This window comes from Melanostigma gelatinosum (assembly GCF_949748355.1).
Source record: "Melanostigma gelatinosum genome assembly, chromosome: 17".
NCBI classification, from domain to species: domain Eukaryota; kingdom Metazoa; phylum Chordata; class Actinopteri; order Perciformes; family Zoarcidae; genus Melanostigma; species Melanostigma gelatinosum.
This window is the reverse complement of record NC_136650.1, coordinates 18,741,228-18,759,855: the sequence shown is the minus strand read 5'-3', so window position 1 is coordinate 18,759,855 and position 18,628 is coordinate 18,741,228. Positions and strand designations below refer to the sequence as shown.

General features: G+C 43.9%; 1 protein-coding gene across 1 annotated transcript; it reads left to right on the top strand.

The window, feature by feature from the left end:
- Window positions 1–3,438: 3,438 nt before the first annotated feature.
- On the top strand, window positions 3,439–7,094 carry tpbg1b (trophoblast glycoprotein 1b). The gene is made up of 2 exons (XM_079288016.1): window positions 3,439–4,046; window positions 4,390–7,094. The coding sequence occupies exons 1-2, from the start codon at window positions 3,793–3,795 to the stop codon at window positions 5,237–5,239; spliced, it is 1,104 nt and encodes a 367-aa protein (XP_079144142.1). The 5' UTR covers window positions 3,439–3,792; the 3' UTR covers window positions 5,240–7,094.
- The last annotated feature ends 11,534 nt before the right edge of the window (window positions 7,095–18,628 follow it).

The window sequence follows — 18,628 nt, the reverse complement described above, 5'->3', positions numbered from 1 at the left end:
CCTGGGAGGGGGAGGGGGGGGGACACAGTGGGAACCCCTGCAGGTCGGATGTGGGGGGGGGGGGGCGAAAGCAACGGAGGATTTAAAGACTTCTCACCTCCTGAGAGACGGTTTCTTGAACGGGGACGTCCAACGCGTGGTTGGTTTGTGCACAAACGCGTTAAATCAATTCGATGCCTTTTTCTTTTCGGGGATTTATTGCATCTCATGCTTGATCTGCTTTCGCTCTTCTCCAGTAATGCAACTTACAGCTAAACATGCCACAGCTCTTTGTGTTTTTGTGCATCTTCTAAAAACAGAAATATTTTCTCTGAGATGTGTTGTACATGTATCACCTCATGGTCCTGCTTTTAATAAGTTTACAGAAAATAGTTTTCATACCTTTTTTTTTTTTTTTTGAACTGCAGGTCATCAGTGCAACGATTGTAGCAACCTCAATGAATGTTTCTGTGGAAAACAAACCAACAGAATATCTGAGCTTTTTGTTTTCTGCACTTGTGCCAAATGAGGGCGAAAGGGAGACCAAACTGTGTCCTTGATTATCTACGTTCATGCTCATCGGTGACTCCAAACGAAAAGCCGGATGATGTCGGAGTTATGAAACCTGGTCCGGATCTTTGCTCAACCTGAGAGAGATTCAGTTTTTCATTTGACTGTGCCGAAACATAACCTCTCCCATATCCTTTATGTGTCATATTTTCATTTTTGACACGTTTTTTTCAAGAACTTTAATTCCAATTGATGGTCGGCACTCCAAATCCGTTGCCATGGCCGTCGTGAGTAGATTCAAATCCCCTCTATTGTTTGCAATCAAATGGGGGGGAAAAAAACGCATTGAGCCCTCTCTTTGTCCGCGGCGGTGGCAGAAGCAGCAGGTAGCCGGGATCCTCAGGTTTTCACGCTCGCCAACCGCTGCTGAACATCCCCAGTTCCCCCGGCAGCGCTCCTGCTGCCTTCCACCTCTGCAGATCAGAGTCGACAGTCGTTGTGAAACGTCGGCACTCTTTCGTAAAGCTTTGATACACAGCGGCCAACGGAGTGTGTGATCTTCTCGATGAAATGTTTTATAGTCTGTGTCGAGGGCTTGACTTCAGGGCGAACACGGTGACAGTTTTCTAGACTCTCTAGTTTTTCTAGCTCTCCTCATCGGGCTTCTGTTGAAAGCGGATATTCTGTGGCCTCTTGTGTGCAGTTCACCCATGTTGCCTGTAAATATGTGATCACACATGATCCTGTAGAACACCAGGTGCTCTTCATATACTCTCTCAAACTTGATTGCTCTCACTCTATAGATTTATCCTTTTGAATAATTTACAGTGTCGCTTCTGCATATCGTCTCTGCTCGGCAGCAGATTCGTGCCCGTGTGTGTTAGTCATGCACACAGCGATCGGAGAGCGCATGTGATTGCATGCCAGCATGTGTGCGTTGCATGCGTGCAGGAAACGATGAGAGAGAAGTTCATGTTTGACACACACTGTGGCTTCCTGATTAATAATCAGCTGCACTTCATTGCAGCAAACTGCCGAGTGATTGATTTCTATGTTTATTACTCCACGTCGTTCTCTTAATCTTCAAGTTTTATATGATTGCTGGCAAACTTCAGTAATAATAAATGATGTATTGCACTGTAACAGGCCTGCTTAAGTTGATGCGTTGATGCAATGTGCTGTTCTGTGTGTGTACAGGTTCGGCAGAATAAAGCTGCATTTAAAGGAGGAAACAGAAAGAAATGGAGAATCTTTCCCTTAATTTAAACGCTGCATACTGTATTAAAAACATTTTTAAAACCTTCTTACTGTGACATCTCATCTAATGGCATGTCACTGGTAACTAGTGTGAAGAGGTAATCACATGTTATGGCCAAAGTCTAAAATATTCATATTTTCAATTGTTGGGGAAATTAAGATTTTGGGCATTGAATGCAAGCAAGCAGTCTACGTTGGGAGTGACGTAACTAAAAGTAGCACGTGTTTACAAACAGAAGCTCATTATGCCGGCTGACACTTTATGTTTCTGTCCAAACTTAGAGAATGTGGTTGTAGGAAAGAAACGTGAAAACCCTTTTTGGTTCTCTGCAAATTGCTCTAAATGTTGGAAAATGGGAGAAAAACTATCCTTGAATGTTTAATTAGTTTTCTTTCGTGAAACGGCTCATTCATTCTATTTTGAGCTGTGAATGGTAATAAATGAATGAATGGCCCTTTGAGACACAACACGTCATGATTACGGCTTTGAACATTAAATATGTATATGTTAGGAGGAGAAATAGAAATCGTGAAGATAAAACGATACCCCCATCCCTTTTTATTGGAGCGCATGTGCAAGAATGCAAAGTTCAGTTGAGATCATTTGAATGGTGTTGGAGGTTTCCTGCTGCGGTGCCTTGTTGTATCCAAGAGCAGGTCCAGGAATGTGGAGACCTGTGGTCCTGATTCAGTCCGCTGACAAAAGACAGTCGGGATGCCATTATTAGTGCCACTATCCATGTATACTTAAACCAGTCTGCAATTTGAAACCCCTCTTTTGTTTCTGTAATCCCCAAAATAGCCTTTGATGCTGCAGATCATATAGCCCACCAGGGATTTTACGACTCCTGCAGAGTGACTGTGTGAACTCTGAATGTGTGTATCACTCAAAGCTATAATACAAAAAGATGTCGATTGTTGTAAACAATTTGTGGCCTTTTTGTTTTTGTTTTTTTACTTTAATTTCCTTTATTGAATTATGACTATCATGTTTCATGAAGGCTGTCAACAGGAGGGATGATGTCGGGATTCCAAAGCTCTCTGAGCTCCTCCTCCTGGAGGTTCTGTAAACACACTCCTGTAATAATCATCATAAGCTGTCAGAATACACATTAAGGATCGGAAGCCGGCCCAGCTTTGATACTCTGTCAAGTGGCGAAAAGTCCCACTCAGTGGCTGTTATCCTGCAGAGCGTCACAGCATTCAAGAGGAAGATCAAAGGCTTCAGTCTGGCCCCCAAACACCCGTGGCCCCCACATTCACCATACCACCTGGTAGATGGGAATCACCAGCACATCCATAGTTAAGAGTGAAGTCATAAAAACCTCCTTTTACAAAACAAAATTGGAGTAATAAAACAAGACTATGACTTCTGACGAGATTCTGTTACACAGAAAGAAAACGTGAGTATTTAACTGATTCATTTATGTCTCATTTATTATGGAAAACCCAGATTTCTTGCAATATTTTTCTTGTTTTTATCCCGCTTAATAAATAAAAAAAGTCCAGATTTCAATATCACTCGGGTGTACGGGACTGAGATGTTGACCGGCGCCACATGATTATATTTGGCGGTGCGTGATGGTAAATATCACGACGAGGAGTAAGAGCTGAGAACCACTTTCTCCTCCCCTCTCGTGCCTGTTAGTGTCTCGGCCCACTCGAGGCTGAGAAGGAACATCTCGTGGATCCGGACAGGGCGCAGGCAGGAGACAAGCCCCTCCCCGCATATCATCGCACCAGGCGATGGTCCTTTTAACTTCATTGTTGGAGGAGAAGCGACGCCCCGCTTTGCCACGGCAAAGGATCAAACAGCCCCTCTGATCAGCGTGACCCCCAGTTTTGTTCTCATGGAAATCAGACCCAGCCTCCCAGCCACACCTTCTGCAGAGATGCAAAGTTGAAGCGCATTCCCGTCCGGGACAACGGAGGATAATGCTGTCTTGGAGGAGCTGATCGTTACATTTTATCCGGGTTTTTCTCCGCGCGTTTTCTCCTTCGTTCTTGCGCGCCGCACTTCGGACCCGCGCACGTTTCCCTCCCAACATGCTGGATTTGGCGCAGCGCATTGTTTTCTGCGCGCTGCTCGGCTCCGTTTACGCGTCGTGCCCTCCGCGCTGCGAGTGCTCGGAGGCGGCTCACACAGTGAAGTGCGTCTCCAGAGACCTGCGGAGTATCCCGACCGGGATCCCCGGATACACACGGAATCTGTTCATAACCGGGAATCAAATCAGCCGAATCGGTCCGGAGTCGTTTAAAGGGCTGGATAATGTGACCAACCTGTCTCTGAGCAACAACAGGTAAGACTCTCCTGATGGGGACTTTGGGCGTTAAACTTGGGGAATCCAAAACAAATTATTCGTATAAGATAGAACAGTTCGTTTCAAATGCAAAATACTATTTATGTCATCAGTTGATCGTCATAGTTGCTGAAGCAGCATAGTTGCAAGCAGCTTTGCAGAGTTGTTGGATGTATGACACTTGAAACAGCTGTGTTGCAGACTTTCAAAGTGTATTAAATTGATTTAAAATAAAAATTTAAAAAAAGTTAAGCTTTGATCCAAGACTTAATTAGTAAATTTCCTTGCTCTTCTGTGCGATATGAAAGTGTGAATGATGTCTCATGGATCTCCTCAAATCCAGAATTTCCGAGGTGGAATCCCACACCTTTGCCGGCCTCCGCAGCCTCCGCTCCCTGGACCTGAGCAACAACCAGCTGGCAGTCGTTCACCCTGAGGCCTTCACCGTGCAGAACCAGTCTCTGCGGGAGCTGAACCTGAGCCGAGCCCTCTACAACCACTCGTCGGTGATGGACTTGGCCACGTCCCTCCGCTGGAGCTCCCTGGGGACCCTGAAAGGACTGGACCTTTCTCACAACGGCCTCATCTATCTACCCTCGCGGATCTTCTCCCACCTGAGCAGCCTGCGGCGGCTCCAGCTCTCCAACAACTCCCTAGTGGCCATCCGCAACTCCACCTTCTCGGGCTTGGAGCGCCTGGAGGAGCTCGACCTGACCCTCAACGCCCTCAAGACGGTGCCCGAGGAGGGTCTGCGAGAGCTGGACTCCCTGCCCAGCGCTGATCTCCTGCTGGGGGAAAACCCCTTCACGTGTTCGTGTGGAATCGAACCTTTTGCTCTGTGGCTCAACAGATCACAAGGACGCATCGGTGACGCAGAGGGCCTTGTGTGCGCTTTCCCCGCCAGCATGAGGAACACATCCATGCTGGCTGTGGGCTCGTTGACTCTGGGATGCCACCAGTGGGGTGCCGGGGCTGACCTCGTACTGCAGACCTCTTACGTCTTCCTGGGCATAGTCCTGGGCTTCATAGGCCTCGTCTTCCTCTTTGTGCTTTATCTCAACCGCAAGGGCATCAAGAAGCGCATCTACGAGATGCGGGACGCCGGCAGGGAGCTGTGGGAGGGCCACCACTACCGCTTCGAGATCGAATCTGACCCCAGGTTATCGCAGGCCTCCTCCAGCGCTGACGTGTGAGAGGACGAGCACCTCTGGTGTGCTTTCTCATGACTCTTTTCTAATGCTTTCATCAGTGGCAAGACATGTAAAAAGTGTACAGATTTGTCTGTAAATACATACATACCATAGTGCTAATAATCTTTCAGCCTTGTTGTTTAAAGCATGCTAACAGAACATATCAGTTTGTTTGAGAGTCAAATAGACATGAATGTTGTACAGGGAGTTCATTGATTGACATTTCTTTATTTTCACGCCTGCTCCTCACGTTCACATGAAAGCAACAGCAAAGTGCCTGAAGTCATCTCGGTGTTGTTTCCTTATCGGCGTGATCTGAATCATTCCTTACTCCGCGTGTCATTTAGCTTGTAAAAAAACAAAAGCAACAAAATGCTGCAATAAAACCCTGACACTACAACAACAAACCTCTGGGAATTTAAAGCACATCCACTCATTCATCTTTGAACTATTTCAAAGCCTTTGGTCCCTGCGTCCTTCAGCCCCAGGGTGCCACAGAGGAATTAAACCTCCAAAGACAATTCAGTGCAGACCAGCGGAAATCTCCCTCAGTTTTTTTTTTCTCTCTTTTTTTTCGTGAACCATTGCTTTGTTTCAACTGCTTGAGTTTTATTGTCAAAATGATGAGAACCAGTCCTGGTGCTGAGGCCGCTGAAAGCAATCTCCCCTCCCTCCCTCCTCAAAGACAACAGCCGCTCTTGGAGGCTCTTTGAAAGGAGTCTGGCGCTCCACGTTTTTCTGTTTAGGGGATTTTTTTCACCAATGATAAGAGACAGATGATTCTGAAACACCAGCTACATTGTTTCATTCAGCAGTTCCTCTGACCGGTTAAGAAGTGAGCCTCGTGAAAAGAAAGAAAGATGTTCTTAACCTTTTGGGGGGTTTTTTTCTGCCTTCTTTGCTGTTTGGGGGTTATGCCAAGAAAAACATCTGTTTAAAAGTAGTTTTCTAAGAGCAGTTCTTCAGAGTAACACAGAAATCCAGAGGTGTGTGTCAGTAAATGTAATTTTTTGGTCAAATCCAAAGCCTTACATTTTACATGCATGTTTAAAATCAATCAATTCATAACCTGCATGAATCCCGAACAAAGCACGATACTCCTTTTTTTTTTTTTTTTAAATGTCACATGTCGTCCTTGTTTTTTTCTAAATGGCTACATGACAAAAGCAATTCTCTGTGGCCTTATGACGCTACGAAGTGAGCCCGAGGGGATGACAGGCTGCCATTCCTCAAAGTGTTCATTGCCCAAATTGCCAGCTCTCTAGAGTATGTGGAACCAGGAGAAAGGAGGCCTGAAGTTAACCTCCCAAAGTTCAAAGCCAAAGTAGCATCTTCAGCCTATCAAGATGTTCTCCAAACTCCTCTGATATCGATCCAGAAATGTTGATAACACGGAGACATTTTACTGCATGTGTGATGACAAAATAAAGCTGTATAATCACGATGTCTGTACACTCATTTAGCCCAAATGTAATCAACGTATTCATAATATTTGGACTTAACTCCGGCTATCATTTCTCAGAGCTGCTGAACCACATTAAGCCGGCCATTTACTCGCAGAGGAGAAAACAATTGAGGCTCGGACGCTGCTGACACAAAGGGCGGCTCGGATGGCGAGACGCCTCAAATGAGCTTTGTTTTCCAGCGCTGTGACAGATGCCTTGTGATACCCATCCTCTTTCTGTCTTCACAGACGGCCATTATGCCGCCGCATAATAGGATTCACTCACGATGACAAAGTTGAGCGCTCTGATCCAGCCATTGTTAAAGCGTCATCGTTCTTAATAATTGCCTGTGGGAGAAAATCCCCGGAGAAGTTTGTCTTTCCTACAACACAACGTGTCACAACCGGGGCATTAGGCCGGCCACGGGTCATTGGTGTCAATTGGCGGCGCAAGAGAGGAGAAAGATTACTCCCTGGATGTCATTACTTCCATTTTCGCTCATTAAAGTGTGGATTAGGACCAGTGCCTTTCCTGTCTTTTTATGAGTCTGGCTGTTTGAAAGATATATGGGCTGTTTGCTATAGGCTGCGCTAGATTGTCTCAGCAGGAAGGCAATGAAAAGAGAGGAACCCTACAAATCCATCCAGACGTTCTCCATTACTCCCCGGTGCAAAAGGGAGGCTTGTTAAAAACCAAGAAGTTGCTCCAATTACAGTGTTCTTTCAGACTGTACGTTGCACACGTCAGATTAAAAGATCACAACTTTATTTCTTCCTTTGCTTGCTGTGTCTGAGGTTGCTTTCAAGGAAACCAGTTTTAAAAACGTGTGCAGCTTCATGTTGCTGTAAGTGCAGCATGTGGTTTTTGCTGTTGCAAAAGACAAAATGCATATTTGAAGTATTTCTTTTTTTTTTCCAGTGTTGAGAATGTCCCACTGGAGCACAGCAGGCTTTTTATTTCATACGCCTCCTGTCTCCGGGAACATCTTGGCGCCATTACACGGGTTTAATGGCCATGATAGGGAATATGCCTTAAAAGTGAACAACCACATCTGTGAGGAATTGAACATGTTAAAAAAAAAAAAGAGACCACAACAGTCAGCAGCATGACGACAGAGAAAGTGGCATCTACTCTCCTCCGCTGGCATGGTACGACAAATACAGCTGTCTCCCTCAACTAAAGGACACATGTCATCATGTACGTTTGTCTTCGCTACGCAGTCATCTGACACATTCCGCTTTACGTTTGGGTTCCCACTTTTAAAACCAAGCCATGCGCAGGACTGTAAAACAAAGACTCGTCTCTTATATCTGTCTTCTCCTTTTAACAATGAACTCATCTGGGGATCAATGAATTCATTCGGCCAGCTTCCGATACGTTGCCTCTCCATCATGTCTAAGCAGTGTGGTCGGTGGAGGTGGTGACTCAACCACGGTAGTGGTTCCAGCGGGGTTTTACCCATTGTTCGGCTGCTCTCTTGATCAATGAGACTAATTGTGTTTGCCAGAGGATGCAGGCGAGGAGGAGTTGGTTCAGCTGGCCCAACTATCCATTAAAGCCAACTGGTCCCCCATTTGTCTCCGTCATGAAGGCCGGAGCTAACGGCACACGCACATACCTGGAACATGGTATTCGTTCAAATTGTATTGAGATAGTTTCTCTCTGCTTTCTGGCATTACTATATAACTCAGAAATCAGCTCCCCGGTGTCCTGAAGGATATGAAGTGATTGACCATAACCCCACGCTGATCACAGCGTAGCATCGGCCAGCTCTGCTGCTCCACAGCCTCTCACGCAATCATCTCGTGTTTTACTGTTTCTCAGGCTGGTTTAGACCTGAAGACAGTCAGAATCAGCGCCAAACAACACGGCGGTATGGACAGTTTAGCTTTCACTGATACTCCTGTATGTACCAAAGTGCATTTGAATGGTTGCTTTTGCTTAGAAACAAAGCAAACGAACATCGGTAACTGAATCTTTGAACTGTCTACAAAGTTCACAGCACTTCTCCTGCTGTCCACTAAGACGGGTGTTTCCGCCAGCAATCGTAGTTTGAATTTCCTTTAAAAAGTGAAGGGAAATCAAATTTAAATTCAACTTTAGTAAAACTCACAATGCAAATGGATCTGATTTGCATTTAATTGTATCATCTATCAGTCCCACTCAGGTATATTCACCACAGAGTTTGGACAACTTGTATGTGTTCACGTGTCAAAATGGGATTCTTTATGCTCTTGTAATTTAAACAAAAACATCTTGGTGCTTTTAACCGCAGTGAGACCAGCGGAAAATGAGAAACAAATGCTCTCAACAAAGCCCTGTCTCGTATGAATGAAAGACTCGTGTAGAACTTTCCACCGCAACAATGCAGCGTTCCTCTGAAGTCTTCAGGACTGTTTCCCCATTGATCTCCGAGTTGACTACAACTGTAAACGGAGCAACAGCACGGCTCTGCCAGGCTCCCATCACCACCTCCCCCGTGACTCTCCCCCCCTCTGGGCCTCAGAGCAGAGTGTCCTTGTTGTGGGCCCCGCTGTCCAAGGAACAGTCTCTCGATCCATGTGGCTTGTCAGAAGTTTTGTTTTGTTGTTGCTGTGGTTGTTTATCGGAGAGGGAGGCTCGGGAGTTTTCAATTCGAGAGACAATTTCCCCCTGTGAGCCATCCCGCCTCATTCTCTCAAACTCTGAAGCTGAGGTTTACTTCATGTGCTGAAGCTGAAAGAAAAGGTAACAATTCTCTGCTGCACAGCAAAGTATAAAGATGAATTGCTCCCATTGCGAGCGAACGTAATCAAGCCCTTCCATTGATTTGTCATACCAGAGGAAGAAGCCCCACCATGATTCATTCAGAGTCCCTCTTCTCCTCTCAGAGAAAAGGAAGAACATCTGTGCAGCTGGTTGATTACAAATGGCCTTGACCCCTTTTAAAGAAGGACGATACACTCACGACTCCTGCACTGCTTTATCATCTTCTCCGTGCATCAATGAGTTCAATGATTGGCTTTTTCGCTGTGAGCCGGGCAAATACAATACCTTGTAGTTGACAGGCCACCACCGTGATGGGTTGTCCGTGTTTTCGTCTTACAACTTTAACCCTTTCACAGTGTTTTCAGTTCACGAAAGTCAATTGTAACCTTTTTGTAACCTTAAAATGCCTTATTCAGCGTCCGGTTGTAATTAGCTCCACCTTCTCTCGACTCTTTTGATTGTAAAAAACCGAGATGAAGAAGGTCAAAAACCCAAAAATGTCCATATTGCCAAACTTAAGGCTTCAAAACTGCCATCCACAAACCAATGTGTGACATCACAGTGACTACGTCCACTTCTTAAATACAGTCGATGGTGGAGACCAAACCAGAGCTAAAACGAGAGTCAATTTTGACGTACATATGCCGGTGGCCAGAAACACGATTACATAGGCTTTAAGTACTGAGGTTGCTCCGTGTCCGCTGGATTTGTTAACAGGCAACAGTTTGACATGCTGGTAAGCTTATTCTGCTTTCAAGTGGGACAAAATAGAACATAATAATAATAATAATAATGTAGCTTTAAAAAAGGACATTTCTAAGTCTACTTTAGTGATGTAGGCGTGTTCCCAGATATCAGCAATCAGCTTGATGAGAACTATGATCATAACCAATAGAAACGATGACCAAAACTACATCAAAAGACTTGATAATGTCCTTTAGCTTCAGATCAATGTTGGCCGAAACTGAGGTTGCAAAGAGAGCAGCCTCCCTGATGATGGATCCTCGAGCTGCTCGTGGAATGTGTTGGGTGTGAACTCTCCATAGGTAGTTTGACCTCTCGCCTTCCTGGAGGGCGGAGACTTAAGCTCATTATTATTACCGTCATTATTTCAAATGCTGGACCAGATGCCGGAGCGGGAGGGGGCCCAGCACACCCGACAGGGATCTGAGGCACCTGATTGGTCAGAAGGAGAAGAACGGTTCGGAGGCCAAAGGGTAGATCGGAGACGCCATCTGCTGATGGACTTTTTCTGATTTCACAGCGTTTTGCTACATTCAGGACTTTGAGAGGATGATGCTGATGAGGACACGCCCTTATAGGGTTATATAATTCCATGTCTTTCATGATAAATTATAAATCTCTCATTGTAGTATCAGCATCAGATATATGATATAACGTAGGTCCTTGAAAACAAAATGATAAACGCCTGGAAACCAGTAATTCCATGTTTGTAATGTTGGGTAAATTGTTTTCAATCAAAGTATCTTAAACCTACAGCCTCTTAATACAGAATGGATGGAGTACAGTAGGTCGTCCTTTCTTTGGGATCTGCCTTATAAATGTTTTTGACAATTTAAGTTTTCAGGAGCCAAGGAACGAATGATTATAGATTATTTTGTACACTCACAAATGAATTGAAGCTGCTACAATCAATATATCTATGTGTAAAGTGAACGGTGTCACTCATAGTGATAAAACCACTAAAAACCATCACCTGGCATAAAGTTCTGCTCGGCTCTGCTTTTCAGCATCTTTCAGCTCATTGTTTTGTTTTTTACGACCTGCAGCTTTACCGTTTGGTTCATTCTCACCGCTCTCATCATTATTGTTTCAAGAGGTGCTATTTTTTCATCACCAATAGTGTTCTGCCTCGTCCCGCCCTACTGTGCTGTGATTTAGTACTTCTTGCCTCGACTGTTGGGCTCATGTTGCTCACAGGGTTTGTTGCCCAACCCAAAGGAGATTCATGAGGCAAACGTCTCCCATGTGCGCTCAATTTCTGTGAGTAAAATGAGTACAATGTCACTACGTAATGCTTCATTGACACTCTTGTCACATTGTAGGAGAGCACATTGCTATCGCCAGATGGGTGACGTCTTCCTTCATCACCATCAACACACACACACACACACACACACACACACACACACACACACACACACACACTTTTGACTGAATCCCACATACACGTCCTGCTGCCCCAATTCCACACTAGAGAACCAAATGTGTATTAATCTGCAGCTGAAGAATAGTTTGAGTAGCATTTCCATGTTTTATGAAATTACTCAGGCTTTTTGAAAAGGATCAATACAGTTGTGACCAGTTTTCAAAAATGTTCGTCCAGTAGGAATGAATGGGCGCCACAGAGGGAAATCAGAAAAAAATGTTACAATTGTTCCATTTTAGAATGAAAATATACAGTATATAAACAGAAAAATTACAAATAATTATGTAAAAATGTGTGCATTCTACTACAATATATAACAACAATAAATATGTAAAAATGGTCATACAATAGAAAACAGTAGAAAGAATTAATGTAAATTATATTTATTCAGAAAAATGGGATCTATGATAAGGTGTTCAAAATGCAGCAATAGTATAAATAATAATATTACATTTAATGTGCAGTATAAATAATGCCAGAATAAATCAAATTATTTCCAGAGGTGATTTATTGCATGAGTTATTGTACAGTTAAATCAGTGTTGCACAGTTTAGATATGAATAAATAAATTGTGTGGTTATAGCTGCTGACAGGGCCGGTCTACTGACTCATGGTGCCAAAGGCAGGAATGACTCCCTGGCACTCTGTGGTGCATCCTGATGGAATGAGTCTTGCACTAAATGCACCAATATAGAATGCGGTAGAATGCCGGTCTTGTCTTCAAAATTGTAGTTGGATACACCAGTGCAACTCCAATGTTGCTCCCAAACATCTAGCTGCTGAACATTGAGTTTGGAATATTGTATCACAGACATATTGCTGCTTTTCAAATGATACCGCAGTGAAGAATTATAGGCTTGGTGTGGCCGGAGAAACACAGGTGTTTTTAGATTCCAGAGGCTCAGAGTAGACGTGGTCTCCAGCTGTGTTCCTGACCCTACTCATGAATGTCCTCGCGTCCTGCACATATATCAGATGACGATGCTGCGTTTGCCCTCTCCTCCATCACAGCCCTTTTGTGGCTACACATATATCTTACCGTGTAGCTAACGAGTAGAGTGAAACCTGACATAAAGCAACCTTTACAGGAGAGAAGCTCCTCAAATGAGCGTTTCTTCTACTTGTCCCACGGGTCAGGGGTCTGTGCAGAGCGAACAGTGAATGTCCTTCGTCAGAGCAACACTGTTCCGTGGAGAGCAACATTTTGGCAGAAACGGTGCACTTGTGAGACATGAAGAAGGCAGATTTAGAATTGAAATGAGAGAGATCACCCACAAGGAGAAAAGAGTCGCCTGTTTTGATGAACGGATTCGTCGTTTGATTTATGTTACCCTTCCGTTGTTTGTGTGCGTTTGTCTTTTTTAATGCCTGTGTTATCTGGAATGTTTCTGCTGATTCCAATGGAGGGCTTTCACTTGCTTTTACGTCTTGCTCATACGAATGTTGATAAGCGTAATGGAAGGAATTCACAAGGGAGGAAACTGTTCCTGAAAAACAATCCTCTGGCGCTATTTCCTCTGACAGGAAATTGTGTCTTTGATCTCAGCCACCACACTCATCTGGTCATCGCATGCGAGGTGTCCCTCCTTCCCACGGCGGGGAGGAGGGAATTTGCTCCGGCCGCTGTGACTCACACAGGACGCCCATGTGAACGCCGGAGACTCAAGTGCCTAAAAGATGAAAACGAAGATTGTACATTTTTAATAAAGGTGGGTTCAAGAAGGGTACCTGATGAAGGCCTATACAGTTCTTTGGAAAGTAGGACACAGTGACTGATTCTTTTGTCGTCCACTTGTCGTGCACTTGCATCATGCTTCTCCTGGCAGCAGGGGAGTGTCACTAATGAACATTATTGACCGAGCACAGTCTGGAAAGAAGATTCACACCTGCCAGCCTACCAGGGAGTGTGTGTGTGTGTGTGTGCCTGTGTGTGTGTGCGTGTGTGTGTCACCTACACTGACAATGTCAGGGGTCATTTTCATGTGGAGCGTCCCACATGGTCACAGATCAGTCAAACAGACACAGGAAGCTGATGATATCACACTCACTTAGGAGTATGACATTGTGCATTTTTGCTTATGCTTCCTCACAGTTGTTTAATGAAACATAATTCAAATGAAAGGAGAATGCATGATGTGGAGACTGTGGCGCTGGTTTTTACGGTGTGTGATTTATAGTCTGCAAACAGAAGGAGGAAGCACGCTGATCTCGATGTGTTGTTTGTCACAGTTAGGGTCGACTGTATCATGACTGCAGTGTGCCGCCTGGGTCTATTCAGCATCAGAGGGTACCGGAGTCATCATTAATAATGTTAACAAGGCCCGGCAAGACTAATACCATGTTTCTCAAGGTCAGGCTTGATGCAGACAGGAGAAATCTCAGAGTAACAAAGTGGGCAAGAGATGTTGACTCTCATTATATGTGTGTGAAAAAGCTCTTTGTAGCGAACTAAAGCTTTAACCCTACAGTTCTTTCTATGCGAACACATGATTTGAAAACACAGAGGTGACAGGAAACAAGCTAAATAGCAGCACTTTTTTCTGAATGCCACCCTGAAAGCACAACAGCAGGCACCTGTTAATTAGGGAGCAATTGAATGCAGGTTGCAATCAATGCTTTGTGCTGCGCACACCAGAGGAAGCAGCTTCAGGGTATAGTTGGGCGACTGTTTCTTTGACCAGGTTGCTTGTTTTTGAACACAGAAATGGCTTGTGGAGTTCATTTGGGGTCAGTTTCTTTCAGCTGTTTTTAGTATTTGTGGAGTTGCTGGACCATTTCTGACTGGATGTCTTGTTTTCTGTGCAGGATCTTGCTGATTTGCTTAATTCAAGCAGAGCATGTGTTTTGTTTGTGGGCCCAACAAGGTGAGCAACACACAAATGCTGCTGTCATATATTGGTGTGATGTACAAGCTGTGGATTTGTACACAACAACACAGATGTTGGCTTCTCGCAGCAGGGTAGTGGATTTGGTGGCAGCGATCTCCAGAATCAACTCAGACGGGCCTCTGGTTCTCGTGGTTCAGCCCAGAGCAGCAGCCTCAACACGGACGGTGAAGTTAGCAGTGGTTACAGCCAGAGATTTCCCATTAGTGGCTACACACAAGGTGTTTCAGAGGCAGCTAGAAGGGGCTATCCTTCAGTCAGGTTTATGCCGAGCAGCTCGAAGTCAAAACCTATGTTATGTGGAAAATTTGCAGCAGCTTTCGGAGGTGGTCATGATGGAAATTAGTACATTTAAAACATGACTTGACACAAATGATTACATTTACACAACCAAACTTCTGCTGTTTGGAAATTGTTAAACAAGTACAAATAATGCTAGACAAGAGGTATCATCCAGAGACCGTTGAGCTGAAATTAAGAATTTGTTCTTGTAAGAATCTATGGACACTTGGATATGAGTGCTGACATGGTTGTGCAAAGTAATTGTGTTTTCTTCAATTGTAGTTTAAATAATATAGTCTTACAATTATTCAAATATTTTTAATTGAATTTTACAAAGCCTTCTATTTTAACATGAATAAACGACAACGCTTCAACACTGAACGAGTTATAGCATTTCATGGATGTTTTTGTACAACTAAGACGCTACTGAGCGTGGTTTCAACATCATTTATGAGCAATTATGTCACAGATCTTCATACACTTATTTTTTTTTAACATAATTGATCATACTGTTTGTTGAACTTTGGTCCAGTGCGCCACCACCTTCAGAAATTTGTTTGGGCATGTTTGACTTCACGCTCAATTTTTTGTTCTCAATTACCATGTGTGCAAATGGGCCTGCAGGCTCATGCAGTTTTGGGGGGATTAACAGGGCGTTTACTTATGCTAATCAGGATCAACTTGCACATGCCTTCAATTTACTTGGACGATGGGATTCCTCTTTATTAGAAAACAGGTTAGAACAATTCTGCAGATTAACGTCACAAATCTGACTTAGACTCTTAGGACCTTTCGCAAGAACATATTTAATTCAATTCAATTCAATTCAATTTATTTTTGTATAGCCCAAAATCACAAATTACAAATTTGCCTCAGAGGGCTTTACAATATGTACACGTTTGACATCTTCTTGTCCCGGGACCCTCACATCAGAACAGGAAAAACTCCCCAAAAACCCCTTTAACGGGGAGGAAAGAGGAAGAAACCTGTGGGAGAGCAATAGAGGAGGGATCCCTCTCCCAGGATGGACAGGCGTGCAATGATGTCATGTGTAGAACAGGATAGTGAATTACAACACATTCAATGTAATTACAGCACATTCAATGTATGACACAACCACGACAGGAGGCAAGACCTGGTCCAGGTAAACCCGGATACACAGGAACCTGTGAGGCGAGAAAGCACAGAGACTCTGGTGAAGAAGCAGGTCAATAATGTGCATTAATGGTATCGGTAGTATGAAATAGTAATGTGAGTAATAATAAAAGTGATATTAGCAGTTGGAGTCAGCAGGGCCATGGTAGGAGGAAGGACCAGGGTCCAGATGAAACCATGCTCCATGGAAACCTGTGAGGAGAGGAAGCACAAGGACTCCGGGGAAGAGACAAAATGAGTACCGTGCATTAATTGTATCGGTAATAGGATTAATAATCAGTACTGTGCATTAATGGTGTCGGTAATAGGATTAATAATGTTAATCATGAAGATCGTAGTAGATGTCAGCAGGGCCATGGCTGGTTGAAGAACCAGTGTCCAGATAAAACTGCGGTCATCCTGTGAGGCGAGAAAGCACAAATACTCCGGGGAAGAAGTAAAGTTAGTAATGAGCATTAATGGGACATCAATGCATACAGACGGAGGTGAAGAAGAGGAGGAGAGAGGTGCTCAGTGTAGGAAGTCCCCCTGTAGTTTTTGCCTATACCAGTTTGTCCATGGGCCGGTCCAAGGCAAGCCAGAGCCAGCCCTAACTATAAAGCGCTAACTATAAGCACTGTCAAAGAGGAAAGTCTTAAGCCTACTCTTAAATGTGGTGAGTGTGTCTGCCCCCCGGACAGAAACGGGAAGCTGGTTCCACAGAAGAGGAGCTTGATAACTGAAGGCTCTGGCTCCCGTCCTACTTTTTAAGACTCTAGGAACCACAAGTAACCCTGAATCACTGGATCGCAACTCTCTAGTAGGGCAGTATGGTACTATAAGCTCTTTAAGATATGATGGAGCCTGACCAGTTCGGGCTTTGTAGGTCAGTAAAAGGATTTTAAATTCTATTCTAGATTTTACAGGGAGCCAGTGCAGAGAAGCTAATACAGGAGTAATATGATCTCTCCTCTTAGTTCTTGTTAGTACACGAGCTGCAGCATTCTGGATCAGCTGGAGAGATTTAAGAGACTTATTAGAGCAGCCTGAAAATAAGGAATTGCAGTAATCTAATCTAGAGGTAACAAATGCATGAACTAATTTCTCTGCATCGCTTTGAGATAGGATGTGCCTGATTTTTGAAATATTACGTAGGTGAAAAAAGGCAGTCCTAGAAATAAGTTTTATCTGAGAGTTGAAAGACAAATCCTGATCAAAGGTAACTCCAAGATTCTTGACGGTGCTGCTGGATGCCAGCGCAATGCCATCTAGAGAAACTATATCATTAGAGAACTGATTTCGGAGGTGTTCTGGGCCTAGTAGAATAACTTCAGTTTTGTCTGAGTTTAACATCAGGAAGTTGCAGGTCATCCAGGTTTTTATGTCTTTAAGACACGCTTGCAGTTTAGCAAGCTGGTTGGTTTCGTCCGGTTTGATCGATATATATAATTGAGTATCATCTGCATAACAATGAAAGGTTATAGAGTGTTTTCTGATAATATTGCCTAAAGGAAGCATATATAAGGTGAACAAGATTGGTCCAAGCACAGAACCTTGTGGAACTCCATAACTGACGTTGGTCCTCATTGAGGCTTCATCATTTACATAAACAAACTGAGATCGATCCGATAAATAGGATCCAAACCAGTTCAGTGCGGTTCCTTTGATGCCAATATAATGTTCCAGTCTCTGCAACAGGATGTAGTGGTCTATAGTGTCGAACGCAGCACTAAGGTCTAACAGAACAAGAACAGAGACGAGTCCTTTGTCTGATGCGATTAGAAGGTCGTTAGTTATTTTTACCAGAGCTGTCTCTGTGCTATGATGCTTTCTAAATCCTGACTGAAAATCCTCAAATAAACTATTGTTACACAGAAAGTCACATAACTGATTTGCAACTGCTTTCTCAAGGATCTTAGAGAGGAAGGGAAGGTTAGAGATCGGTCTATAGTTGGCCAACACCTCTGGATCCAGAGTGGGCTTCTTAAGAAGAGGTTTAATCACAGCTACTTTGAAGGACTGTGGTACATGACCTGTTACTAAAGACAGGTTGATGATATCTAATAAAGTTGTGCTAATTAATGGTAGCACTTCTTTAAGCAGCCTAGTCGGTATAGGGTCTAAGAGACAGGTGGACGGTTTAGATGTAAAAATTGTTGAAGTCAGTTTGTCAAGGTCGATGGGAGTAAAGCCATCTAAACATATATCAGGGTTTACAGCTGTTTCTAAGGTTACTCTATTTGTGGAAAGATCGGTCGAGGGCAGGAGATTATTAATGTTGTCTCTAATAATCATAATCTTATCATTAAAGAAGTTCATGAAGTCATTGCTACTGAGGTCTATAGGGATACTCGGCACAACAGAGCTGTGACTCTCTGTCAGCCTGGCTACAGTGCTGAAGAGGAACCTGGGGTTGTTCTTATTTTTCTCTATTAACAATGAGTAATAAGCTGATCTGGCATTACGGAGGGCCTTCTTATATGTCTTAAGACTGTCTCGCCAGAGTAACCGAGATTGTTCCAAGTTAGTGGAACGCCATGTTCTTTCAAGTTTTCGCGATGTTTGCTTTAATTTGCGGGTTTCAGGGTTATACCATGGAGCGAATCTCCTTTGTTTTACCAACTTCTTTTTTAAAGGAGCAATAGAGTCTAGTGTCCTTCTCAGTGAGCTTGTAGCACTGTCGACAAGATGATCAATCTGGGTCGGACTAAAGTTAGCACAGGAGTCC